The following is a 12,117-nucleotide window of genomic DNA, read 5'->3' as shown; positions in this document are numbered from 1 at the left end:
ATCATCGGTAGTAAGTACTGTCGGAAACTTGATACTGGATTAGATGGACATTTGGTCTGATCTGTTATGGCAGTGCCCATTTAATTTTGTTTGTTAATTTCTGATGTTTGTCATCCACTCCAGATCTTCTTGAAATCTATGGGATGTCGGTGCGTGCCAGGCAAACTTGGGAGAAGTCAAATGGATGAAGATGTTCACTGTTTTTTCCCCATCTCTTGTTGACATGGTATCATTTTAGGGCTACCAACAAAGTGATTGGGTTGAGTTAGCCTTGCAATGGTATGTTAACAGGGGATAAGGAAAAAATAGTAAGAACATTCACCTTCTAACTAGATAGTAGTCAGAAGAGCACAACATTTGGTTTTCTTGTTTTGGTAACTGAAAATATTAAAATTTAGATTCAAGCATAGTGTATATAAAAAGAATAATAATTACTAAATACTGAGAAATTGCATGCATAATCTCACTCAAATTAAACTAAATTCTTAATGACCAAGTATCTGAACTCTTTCAAAATGTAGGTTATAATGAAAACTTACATAAAGAAGTGTAATGGCTCTAATACAATACTGGAGTGAAACAAAAGTAGGAATCCCAATTCAGTATCTCATCAGCTCTTAATAGGTAAGCAGAGTAGGATCTAGGTAGTACTTATATAGAAGGTCATCAAGGAAAATGCAGGGCTGCTTAGGAAGTGGTCTTTGGTGGTTGCGTAAGACATTCTATCCTCAAAGTCAGTATTGAACAGGTGTGCACTTGTCAGAGGGACTTTATTGTGAGAATCAACATCTTACCAGTTAGTTCTGATCACATGTAATTATAAAATAGTCCATGAAATTATTTTGCAAGAGTTAGGGACGTTAACTCTGGCAACCTGGCCAGATTCTTCTCTTGGTAATTACACATTACATTTCTCCTGCAATTGGGTACAGTATTTGTGTGAAGTGTTGCTCTGCTCTGTTAAACAGTTGCTGTTTCTCCCTCCCATAGAGGCCTTCATTCCTTCATTCATATAGGTCGAAAGTGAATGGCATGTGGAGGTACAAAATTGCAGTTCCTTGCGCTGGAGAGGTTCATTGTGCTTTGGGAGAATTTACAATAGGGTAATGGCAAGTGATAGTTCTACTATCCCGCTTCTTCAGGTTTTATGCCATTGGAGGGCAGCCTTAAGCTGCAGTCAGTGTTCCTTAGAAATTCTGTCCATGGACACTGTTGTGGGGATGTACTGAACTAATGCATCAGCAACTGTGGCCATGCCTCCTCCACTGTCAGCACCACTTACCTTTGGGGCCTTACTGGCTCTCTGCAGGTGCCTTCCTCAGTACAAATTCTTTGCAGCTGCCTGTGCCACTGGACATTGCCCTTTGTCCCCACATCCCTTACCAATTCATACAACGAAAGACTTAAAATAGGAGCGACCACATACTAATTCTGTGGTAGGGACTGAATTATTATGGCATTGAGAATCAGTGAGTTGGGAGCAAAAGAATGACTGGCAAAATCAGAAACATCAGCCTCCATTTTCAACAGAAGGGATCTAGATGGACAAGGGTGGCAGCAGAAATGAAAGCCTCTTTTAGCTGATTGAATACATGTTGACTCTCCCCAGACCAGACAAATCAGGCTCCCTTTTTCAGAAGGGCCACTGGGGGGCTACCGGTATCGAAATCTCAGATGAAACACTGGTAGAAGTTAGCAAACCCTAAGAATCATTGTATGCCCCAGACATCCCTCGGAGTGGCCCACTCTGGGATGGTAGAGACCTTATGTGAGTCCATAGGCCCTCTGGGGAGGCAGTGTAACCCAGAAACTCAACTATGTTCCGATCAAATTTGCATTTTTCTAATTTAGTGTAGAAGTGGTCTGACGTATTCTTTCTAGAACATTGTGTACATGCTGGTCATTCTGATATTTGTTTTCAGAGAAGATCAGGATGTCATCTAAGTAAATTACTACAAAATGGTCCAACATATTTCTGAAAATGTCATTTATAAAATGTTGAAAAGTAGCAGGGGCATTGTGTAGTCAGAACAGCATCACAGTGCATTCAAAATGTCTATACCAGGTGCAGAATGTAATAGTCAACACACAGGTGTAGGAAACCATCCTTCTTGGTGACAAATAAAATTTGAGTCCTGCTCGAGGACTTGGAGGAGCAGATGAACCCCTTGCAGAATCTCTTGTAGGTAGCTTCTAAGGGCCTGCAGCTTGGGTTCTGAAAGGGAATAAATATGTCCCAAAGGAATTTCCACTCTGGCCTGGATATGTATAGGGCAATTATAGGGCTGACAAGGCAGCAAAATATTGGTCCTCCCTTTTGTCAAAAATATCAAATAGATCCTGATACTTTGCCCCGAGTATCAACCCGCCCCTCAACTAGGGGCGGGTTGTGTCTCATCAGGCCCCTCCTAAACTGCCTTAGCCTGGCTTGGAGAGAGACAGCTTCAACAAGTACAAGATGGGGGCTGCCTCTTTTCTCGGACTGAGGTTGAGACAGCAGGTCTGACATCAGTGCAGAGAAGTGAACTTGATCGTGCTAGAGCTCCAGCAGTTGTGGGGGTCATGAGTGGTTAGCCAAGTGATGCCAGAAATAACCAGGAAGAGGGGGAAATGGACTAGGCCAAACCAAAAGGTCTCCTGGTGGTCCTGGATAGTGGTGACTTCTGAAGGAGCTGTTTCTCATGTAACTGGGCTGGAGGAAAATAGAGATCCATTGACCGCTTCAATGAGCTCTGGGTTGGGATTGACTCATGTTGATATCTGGTGTTGTGAGATGCTCCTGTGTCCACGAGGGCTTCCAGGTGGACATCTGCCATGGCCGGATGTCTTAAGTGGAGCGGGAGCCGAAGGTGGAGCATCGCCACTAACGGTACCTGTGAAGAGGTACTGGTGTATCAAGCTAGATCCTGGGGAAATACATCACCCCCAACCAGAACTCCTGTAAAAGGTGGAGGGCTGGTATTTCCTTGCTGGGAGACGAACCAACCTTTAGCTGGGCAGCTTGAGCTGTAATGTCTAGTTCTGCCACAGTAAAGGCATAGGCCTGCCAAGTGGCATTGGTTCTTTTCGCCATCAGAAAGGCTGGATCAGACAATGCCAAGTTGCATGGGCTCCGGTTGCGGCAGGAGGTCAGTGGGGAGTCTGGGCATGAGTGACTGAGACTGAGGTATGGTCAGGGCACCGTTGCCTTTTCCTGGCAATGTTCCCGTAGCCGGCTATCAATTCTTATATTCAGGTTGATCAGGGGTGCCAGTCTGGCCAAGATTTCTGCCCAGGCCACTTCGTCCATCTCTTCATCACTCAGATCACGCTAGAAGTGGTGGTGCTGCGTAGCCTTGTTCCATTCTGTGTCAGCTGTGAGGCAGCAGAATTTTGTGGCATAGCTAGTGACCAGCTTGTGGCCTTGTCTCAGGGCTTGAAGTGCTGATTCTGCTGTATGTATCTGCTTTGGGCCATCGAAGATGGTTGTCATGGCCTGGACAAAGTTCTTAAACTCTCCCAAGAAGGGACTGGCTTACTCCAAAAAGGGGGAAGCCCAGGCAAGTACCTCTCAATCAGGAAACTGATGACGAGCCCCACCTTGGCTCTATCGATGGAATAGGTCTGTGGTCTTATATGGAACAGGAGTGGCATTGGTTCAGAAACCCATGAGAAGCCCTGTGATCCCCATTGAACTTGTCTGGGTGGGGAATCATAGTACTGGAAGAGACTTCGAGAGGTCATCTAGTGCAGTCCCCTGCACTCATGGCAGGACTAAGTATTATCTAGACCATTCCTGACAGGTGTTTGTCTAACCTGCTCTTAAAAATTTCTAGGGATGGAGATTCCACAGCTTCCCTAGGCAATTTATTCTAGTACTTAATCACTCTGACAGGAAGTTTTGCCTAATGTACAACCTAAATCTCCTTTGCTGCCATTTAAGCCCGTTGCTTCTTGTCCTATCCTCAATGGCTCCATGTCTAGTTGGCAGCCGGTGTCAAGTGGAGTGCCCCAGGGGTCGGTCCTGGGGCCGGTTTTGTTCAATATCTTCATAAATGATCTGGAGGATGGTGTGGATTGCACTCTCAGCAAATTTGTGGATGATACTAAACTGGGAGGAGTGGTAGATACGCTGGAGGGCAGGGATAGGATACAGAGGGACCTAGACAAATTGGAGGATTGGGCCAAAAGAAATCTGATGAGGTTCAATAAGGATAAGTGCAGGGTCCTGCACTTAGGACGGAAGAACCCAATGCACAGCTACAGACTAGGGACCGAATGGCTAGGCAGCAGTTCTGCGGAAAAGGACGTAGGGGTGACAGTGGACGAGAAGTTGGATATGAGTCAGCAGTGTGCCCTTGTTGCCAAGAAGGCCAATGGCATTTTGGGATGTATAAGTAGGGGCATAGCGAGCAGATCGAGGGACGTGATCGTCCCCCTCTATTCGACATTGGTGAGGCCTCAACTGGAGTACTGTGTCCAGTTTTGGGTCCCACGCTACAGGAAGGATGTGGATAAATTGGAGAGAGTCCAGCGAAGGGCAACAAAAATGATTAGGGGTCTGGAACACATGGCTTATGAGGAGAGGCTGAGGGAACTGGGATTGTTTAGTCTGCAGAAGAGAAGAATGAGGGGGGATTTGATAGCTGCTTTCAACTACCTGAGAGGTGGTTCCAGAGAGGATGGTTCTAGACTATTCTTAGTGGTAGAAGAGGACAGGACAAGGAGTAATGGTCTCAAGTTGCAGTGTGGGAGGTTTAGGTTGGATATTAGGAAAAACTTTTTCACTAGGAGGGTGGTGTAACACTGGAATGCGTTACCTAGGGAGGTGGTAGAATCTCCTTCCTTAGAAGTTTTTAAGGTCAGGCTTGACAAAGCCCTGGCTGGGATGATTTAATTGGGGGTTGGTCCTGCTTTGAGCAGGGGGTTGGACTAGATGACCTCTTGAGGTCCCTTCCAACCCTGATATTCTATGATTCTATGAAAGGTTAAGAAGAACAATTCTTCTCCCTCCTCCTTGTAACAAACTTTTATGTGATTGAAAACTGTTATCATGTCCCCTCTCAGTTTTCTCTTTTCCACACGAAACAAACCCAATTTTTTCAGTCTTCCCTCATAGGTCATGTTTTCTAGATCTTTAATCATTTTTATTGCTCTTCTCTAGACTTTCTCCAATTTGTCCACATTTTTCCTGAAATGTGGAACCCAGAACTGGACACAGTATTCCAGTTGAGGCCTAATCAGCGTGGAGTAGAGCGGAAGAATTACTTTTCATGTTTTGCTTACAACACTCCTGCTAATACATCTCAGAACAGGGGTGGGCAAACTACGGGCCACATCCAGCCCGTCAGAACTTTTAATCTGGTCCTGGAGCTCCTGCTGGGGAGTGGGGTTGGGAGCTTGTCCCACTCTGGCTGGGGAGCGGGATCAGGATCTTTGTGTGTCCCCCCTCTGGTTCCTACGCATGGGGGTAGCCAGGAAACTCCGCATGCTGCCCCCGCCACAAGTGCCGCCCCCAGCAGCTTCAATTGGCCGGCGATGTGGACGGGGCAGCGCGCATAGCCGCTTGACCAGCGTTGCGCCTCTGCATAGGAGCCAGAGGGGGGCATGCTGCTGCTTCTGGGAGCTGTGGGGGTGGCGTCTGCGATCAGGGCAGCGCTCAGAGCCGCCTGGCCAGCGCCGCACCTCTGCATAGGAGCCAGAGGGGGGACATGCCGCTGCTTTTGGGAGCTGCTTGAGGTAAGTGCCTCCCAGAGCCTACACCTCTGAACTCGCGCTGTGGCCCAACCCCCTGCCCCAGGCATGAGCCCCCTCTTGCCCTCCAAATCCCTCAGTCCCAGCCCAAGCACCCCCTGCACCCCAACCCCTCATCCCCAGCCCCATCCCAGAGCCTGCACCCCCAGAGCCAACCCCCCCCGTTTCCCAGCCTCCTGCCCCATCCCTGATCCCCCTCCTGCCCGCCGAACCCTCAGTCCTAGCCTGGAGCACTCTCCTGTACCACAAACCCTTCAGTCCCACGCTGGAGCCTTCACCCCTTCCCCCCTAATCCCCAGCCCCAGCCTGGAGCCCCCTCCCACACCCTGAACTTTTCATTTCTGGCCTCACCCCAGAGCCCACATCCTTTGCCGGAGCCCTCACCCCCTCCCACACTGCAACTCCCAATTTTGTGGGCATTCATGGCCCGCCATACAGTTTCTATACCCAGATGTGTCTCTCAGGCCAAAAAGTTTGCCCACCCCTGTCCCAGAATAATGATCGCTTTTTTTTTTTTTTTTGGGCAACAGTGTTACACCATTGACTCATATTAAGCTTTTGGTCCACTATGACCCCCAGATCCCTTTCCACAGTACTCCTTCCAAGGCAGTCATTTCCCATTTTGTATGTGTGCAACTGATTGTTCCTTCCTAAATGAAGTACTTTGCATTTGTCTTTATTGAATTTTATCCTGTTTACTTCAGACCATTTCTCCAGTATGTCCTGATCATTTTGAATTTTAATCCTATCCTCCAAATTACTTGCAACCCCTCCCAGCGTGATATCATCTGCCGACTTTATAAGTGTACTCTCTATGCCATTATCTAAAAAAATCATTGATGAAGATATTGAACAGAACCGGACCCAGAACTGCAGGACCCCACTCGTTATGCCCTTTCAGGACCCCACTCATTATGTGAACCACTGATTACTCTATGGGAATGGTTTTCCAACTAGTTTTGCACCCATCTTATAGTAGCTCCATCTAGGCTGCATTTCCCTAGTTTGTTTATGAGAAGGTCATGCGAGACCGTATCAAAAGCTTTGTACTGTTTAAAAGGAATGAAATGGTTGGAAGAGAGGTAACCAAGCTTAGTGGCCAGGTTAGGAGCTAAATTATCATGTTTAGAGGGGCTAGCCGAGAGCCAGAGACTAGGAACCAGGGGCAGAGCAGTGATCAGAAACCGAATGCCAAGTGCAGGAAACGAGCCAGGAGCCAAGGGTCAGAGCTGTGGTCAGAAGATGAATATCAAGTCCAGCGAGGAAGCCAGAGCCAGGAATCAGGAGTCAAGGATCAGAGCCAGAGTGGAGGCAGGAGCCAAGAGCAGGGATTAGGAACTGGGAGCCATGATTAGGAATCCAGGAGCAGAACCAGAGATGAGCAACAGGAGGCAGGAGCAGGGATTCAGAGTAAGGGCTAGGAGCAAGAAGGGAGCTGAGAGCAGGAATAGGAAGCAGGACTAAAAACACAGGTGCAGCTATGGAATGCTGTGGAGCAGCCAGGAACCCAGGGCTGATGCAGTGCTTGTTTAAGACTAAGTGCTGAAGTCTTCAGCCAATCTGGGTTCATTAGCGAGTCAGCCAAATCCAATGAGCAGGGTCTGTGTTCAACTGTGGGTCCCTGGCACACCCACTCAATGATATGGCCACCATCATGGTTGTATTTAACAGCACCGTAGTATCTGATAGGTAAATAGAAAGAAGAGTCATCTTAGAACAGTATACACATATTGTCCATATTAACAGTATGTAAGATATTGCAAACCCATGCAGTATCTTTGGGGTCAATTGTTTTAAATACATGGTTTATGTATGATTGTGTTCTACTCCATGGGGGAGGATTATCATAGCTCCTCTGGGAATTAAAAACAGTGGGTGATGACTAAGGCAAATCAGCCAGGTTGTAACCCTCCCAGAGAGGTACCATCTCCTGGAGAGGCTCACATATACTATTTCTAAGCAGATTCTCCGAAGACTAACAGACAAAGAAAGGACTTTTGGGTAAATAGCCTGAGTTTAAACTGATTCGGGGCCTTGTTTCTGGTCCAGCAAACAGACAGGAGCTGCTGTCACAGTGGGGCCTTATCCCTTGCAGAAGGTTTGGAAAGACTTTAGCCTACTTGGGCCCCATAAGACAAATGGGTGACCTCTGGTAGGCTGTTTGTTTTTACATGTGTATTTACCTGGTGAACAAATGTGCTTGCTTAGAAAAAGCTGTGTGGTAACCCGTAACAGCTGGCATTAACACCACTCATAGGCCTTGAAGAGAAAGCAAAGCATAGGTCTTGGTCTTTTTAGGCAGACTGGCTTGCTGCTATTATTGCAGTAGAAGACAGGGAGCTGTGCAACCTTAAAACCACTGGTCGGAGGGGAATGAGATGCAGGTCTCTGCTCAAGAGAGGTGATGACTGGGAGCCAGAAACCTTGAAGTGGGTGCCCCCAAGGGACCACAGAGGGGGAAATACAGGTGCAGTTGCTCTGAAACTGTGACAAAAAGCACCACATTACTGTATAAAGGAAAATACTTTTGTTTTATATTTTTGAAATATATATATTTGTATATTTGTACAGTATATACAATGAATTGTGTTAAAAAGATGTAATACAATTTGGATATTATAAAATGGTAAATACTGTGTAATTAAATCTGAACTTCTACACACTACAGCATATTGTTTTTCAGAAGTGTGTAGTCAGTTGTAGTGAATTTATTTCAAAACAGTAAGCTTAAATATAGTTGTAGTGTTGGAAAACCCGATGTGATCCTTCTGGATCTCGAAAGTGGGCAGAAGATTAAATTATGGCATTTGACAGTTTGGATAGATGGAGAGGATAAAACACACGATATTCTTCAAAAGTTTAAGAAAGACTGCAAACATATAAAAAGTACCAAACAGTTTATTTAAATTATTATTTTTATAGGAGGAATAAACATGGGGTCCCTCGTGAGAAGATTGCTCAGATGTTGGAACGATATGAATATCAAATGTCCATCTCTGTTGTAATGAATTCAGTGGAACCTCCTCACAAAAACACACACAGGCCACCTCCACAGCGAAGACAGAGGTGGGGAAGCTGTATAGACTCTTGGAATTCTTTCAGTGTTTCAAATAACCGATAACTCAGGTTACATTCAACTAACACCAGTTTGTTGATCACTCTTTTAAAAATATTAAACAATGGACTTTCTCCTGAGGTTTAAATAGGCTTAATGCAATTAAAGGACCATTCTCTCTTGGAGATTGTTCCATTAAACAAAGTTTTGGAGGCTTAAATGTAAATAAAATTTAATATAAAAATGTATGTTAAATGTTTTTACAATCTCTATTTATTACATTTGTACTAACTTTGGTTTTGGATAGTGTAAAGTAAACAAGTCTTCCTTTATAGTTGGGTCTCAAATAATGTTATCTACAGAGGATATTGTTGAGCAGATTTTTGTTTTTGTTCTTTCTTTGAGGAAGTCCTAAAAAAATTTAGGAAACAAAACTGTTTTTTAAATAGAACTCAGAAAAGCCCAGAGTTATAAGTTATGTGTGTAGTTATTGCATTTTAACTATTTCCACTGCTTTTTAATATTTTATCCAACTTTTATCCAGGTTTTTATACTGAACAATCATGTTTTCTATTTCTTGCTGGATGCTTGTTCATTTTAATTGGTATCCAAAATGTTGTGTCACTTATAACCCAGATTTCCTTTCCTCTTCCCTTGGTTTCCATCTTCACTTTTGGCTCAGAGTCTCATCCGGCTGCGAAATCAATGTGCTGCAATTGCAGTATTCACCAGCCTGAAATTACAAACCATGATTTGTCTTAAATTTGTTTGCTATCTACTGAAATACCAAATGTAGTTGTGCCTTGAAATTACCTAAATTTATTTTTTGAGATTTTTGTTGGCATGAAAATGTACAGCTGCATTTCTTTAAGTTTACAGCATTAAGATGCTTAATTGGAACTGAGTCTTTTAGGGCTAAGTGTTCTTACTGGGCAAAGAAAACAGAATACTTAAAATATTAATCTCTCAGGGATCATCTGCAGTTGGAGTATGTGCAGTTGCACCAAGTAGGTACAGGTGGACGGTGGTCTCAGTTCTGTAAAACCACATTACATTCTTTTCAGGATTTTGACACAGGTAATATTCTCTTCTTAGCAGATGCCTAAAACTGAGCCAGCATGGAGATTGATCATTTTATTGCCATAGATCCTTTTTACCTTAAGCTTAAACACTGGTATGGTAGTAAGTTTTAAATTTAATGCTTGCATTTTTTTTGGTCCCTGGACTAATAAAGTATCTCTCTGTCTGTTACTGCTGCCATTGTTTTAGTAGTCCAATGTAAGTTTGACAAAATTAGTATTTTGTTCTTATGTTTTATCATTTTATATTAATGAAAATATTACTTAAACAGCAGTTGATATAGTTAATGTTTAGACTGTGCCACATTGGATTTTCTGTTGTGTGTTAAGAAACGTGGGGGAGATCTTGAGGGCAATTTTTTTCAAGAATCTTTGTCCATTGGATAAATAGATCTTCATTTAATATTTAATTCTGTTCTTCAAAGACAATTATAAAGAACTTGGTTGTGTGCAGTACTATTAGAATAAGATAGCAATTATATTGCAGACACCAAGATGCATTTTTTACTTTTGTGCAATGAATGGATAAGTTTATAATGCCTCATTGAACATGTTTATACTGTAGAGATATGATGGCAGAAAAAAAAATCAGCATTTTACAATGGCTGCTCAAGTAAACTGCCCAAAGCAAACCTCATTAATTTCAAAGAATGTAATATGGTATCAATTTGTACTTCTACAATAAGGGGCTAAGCACACAAGACATCTACAGGTAATGGGATGAATTTAGTGATCTTTAGATACATTGGCTGTCTACATGCTGTCTGACTGATGAGAATCACAAAACAAGTTTTTAAATCTGAGGCTTTTTCTAGAAAAGTGGTTGATGCAATTAAGACTTCTGTAATTGTGTAGGAAACTATAACAAAACAACTCCAAAAACAAAAAAAAAGTATTTATTTGAAAATTTGCATTTAAGACATACCTCAGTCTTCCATTTTTAAGGTTTAGGTATGAAATTACAGTGTAGTTAGTCTGCTATAATAGATCTTGAAAGGGAGAAACAAGACTTTAAATCGGTATGTACCGTTAAAGTACACATCCTATGGGTTACTGTTATGTTTTGTATTGTGTAATCATGATATTTGAAAATTGGCCCTAATTCATTTTTAAATATTGGAAAGTCTTAGGTCAGTATGCTTTGTTGTATTAAATAAAAATATGAAAATAAAAATGTCAGCAATCACTGGGTAGAACTCTAAAAGGTGCAGCCCATTTGCTCTATAGGATTTATAATATATAAACACTTAATCATGTTTTCTTATTATATGTTTAAACCTGATTACATGATTAAAGGGACACTCGGGTTAAAAATGACTATTTAAAAAACAATAAGTTTCCCTGTGTGGGTTATTAGTAAATTTGATTATTAAAGCTGAAATAGTTGGATAAATTTAACATTTTTTTAAAATTTTTTTTTGCATATTCCTCAACTTGGAGGATAAAACTAGATTGTTCAGTTCTTGTTCATATTCAGTTTTCCCTTTGATCAAACACCGCAGGAAGGTGTTTAAAAATCAAACAAAGTTTTTATTAACATTTAAAAGGGAAAAAAACTATTTACATTTTCTATTGTATTAACAAGGGATGTTTTTTCAATTTTTAAATAAAATCTAAATCTTGGGTTTAAAAGTACCTGACTTTGTCCCTTCCATGGCACAATGTGCATTTGTCTCCGTCATCATTTATTGGGAGTCCAGATGTGCAGTGCAAACTTTTAGGACTTTATACAGCTGTCATTCTAGTATTCTAAGAAGAGTATATCATCAGGCCCCATTATAGTGGCTTTTGGAGGGGAACATTTGAACCTGTAATGGGGTCAGGTTGAATAAACCATTAAATCATTATTTCATTTCTGAGAAAGGGAATATCAGAAAAGTTAAGGGGAAGTTGTAGATGCCTTTGAAGGATGGCTGCATATAAAAATACATGTCAAATCACTTGGGCTCTCGATTAATCACAATTAACTCACATGATAAACTCAAAATAATTAATCACGATTTAAAATATTAATTGCGATTAATCACAGTTTTAATCGCATTGTTAAACAGTAGAATACTAATTGAAATTTATTAAATATTTTTGGATGTTTTTCTATATTTTCAAATATACTGATTTCAGTTACAACACAGAATACAAAGTGTACACTGCTTACTTTATCTTTTTTATTACAAATATTTGAGCTGTGAAAATGATAAACAAAAGAAACAGTATTTTTCAATTCACCTCATACAAATACTGTAGTGAAAT

General features: G+C 42.2%; 1 protein-coding gene across 6 annotated transcripts in view; it reads left to right on the top strand.

Annotated features, from left to right (window-relative positions):
• LOC311514312 (NEDD4-binding protein 2-like 2) overlaps nucleotides 1-12,117 on the top strand; it is a 107,608-nt gene that overhangs the window by 28,547 nt on the left and 66,944 nt on the right. For 5 of the 6 annotated variants that reach the window (XR_014709868.1, XM_084616811.1, XM_084616812.1 and 2 more), the window contains one exon: nucleotides 8,656-8,799. Coding sequence is in view for 5 of the 6 variants with exons in the window: in XM_084616811.1 (XP_084472937.1) it covers nucleotides 8,656-8,799 (144 nt within the window). In the remaining variant the exon portion in view is untranslated. Of the gene's footprint in view, nucleotides 1-8,655; nucleotides 8,994-12,117 lie in introns of those variants that run through there. The other variant, XM_084616815.1, reaches the window with a different exon arrangement.

Source organism: Lepidochelys olivacea (assembly GCF_965140295.1).
Source record: "Lepidochelys olivacea isolate rLepOli2 genome assembly, chromosome: 1".
Taxonomy (NCBI): domain Eukaryota; kingdom Metazoa; phylum Chordata; order Testudines; family Cheloniidae; genus Lepidochelys; species Lepidochelys olivacea.
Note: the sequence above shows the minus strand (reverse complement) of the source record. Positions and strands in the feature narration are given on the sequence as shown.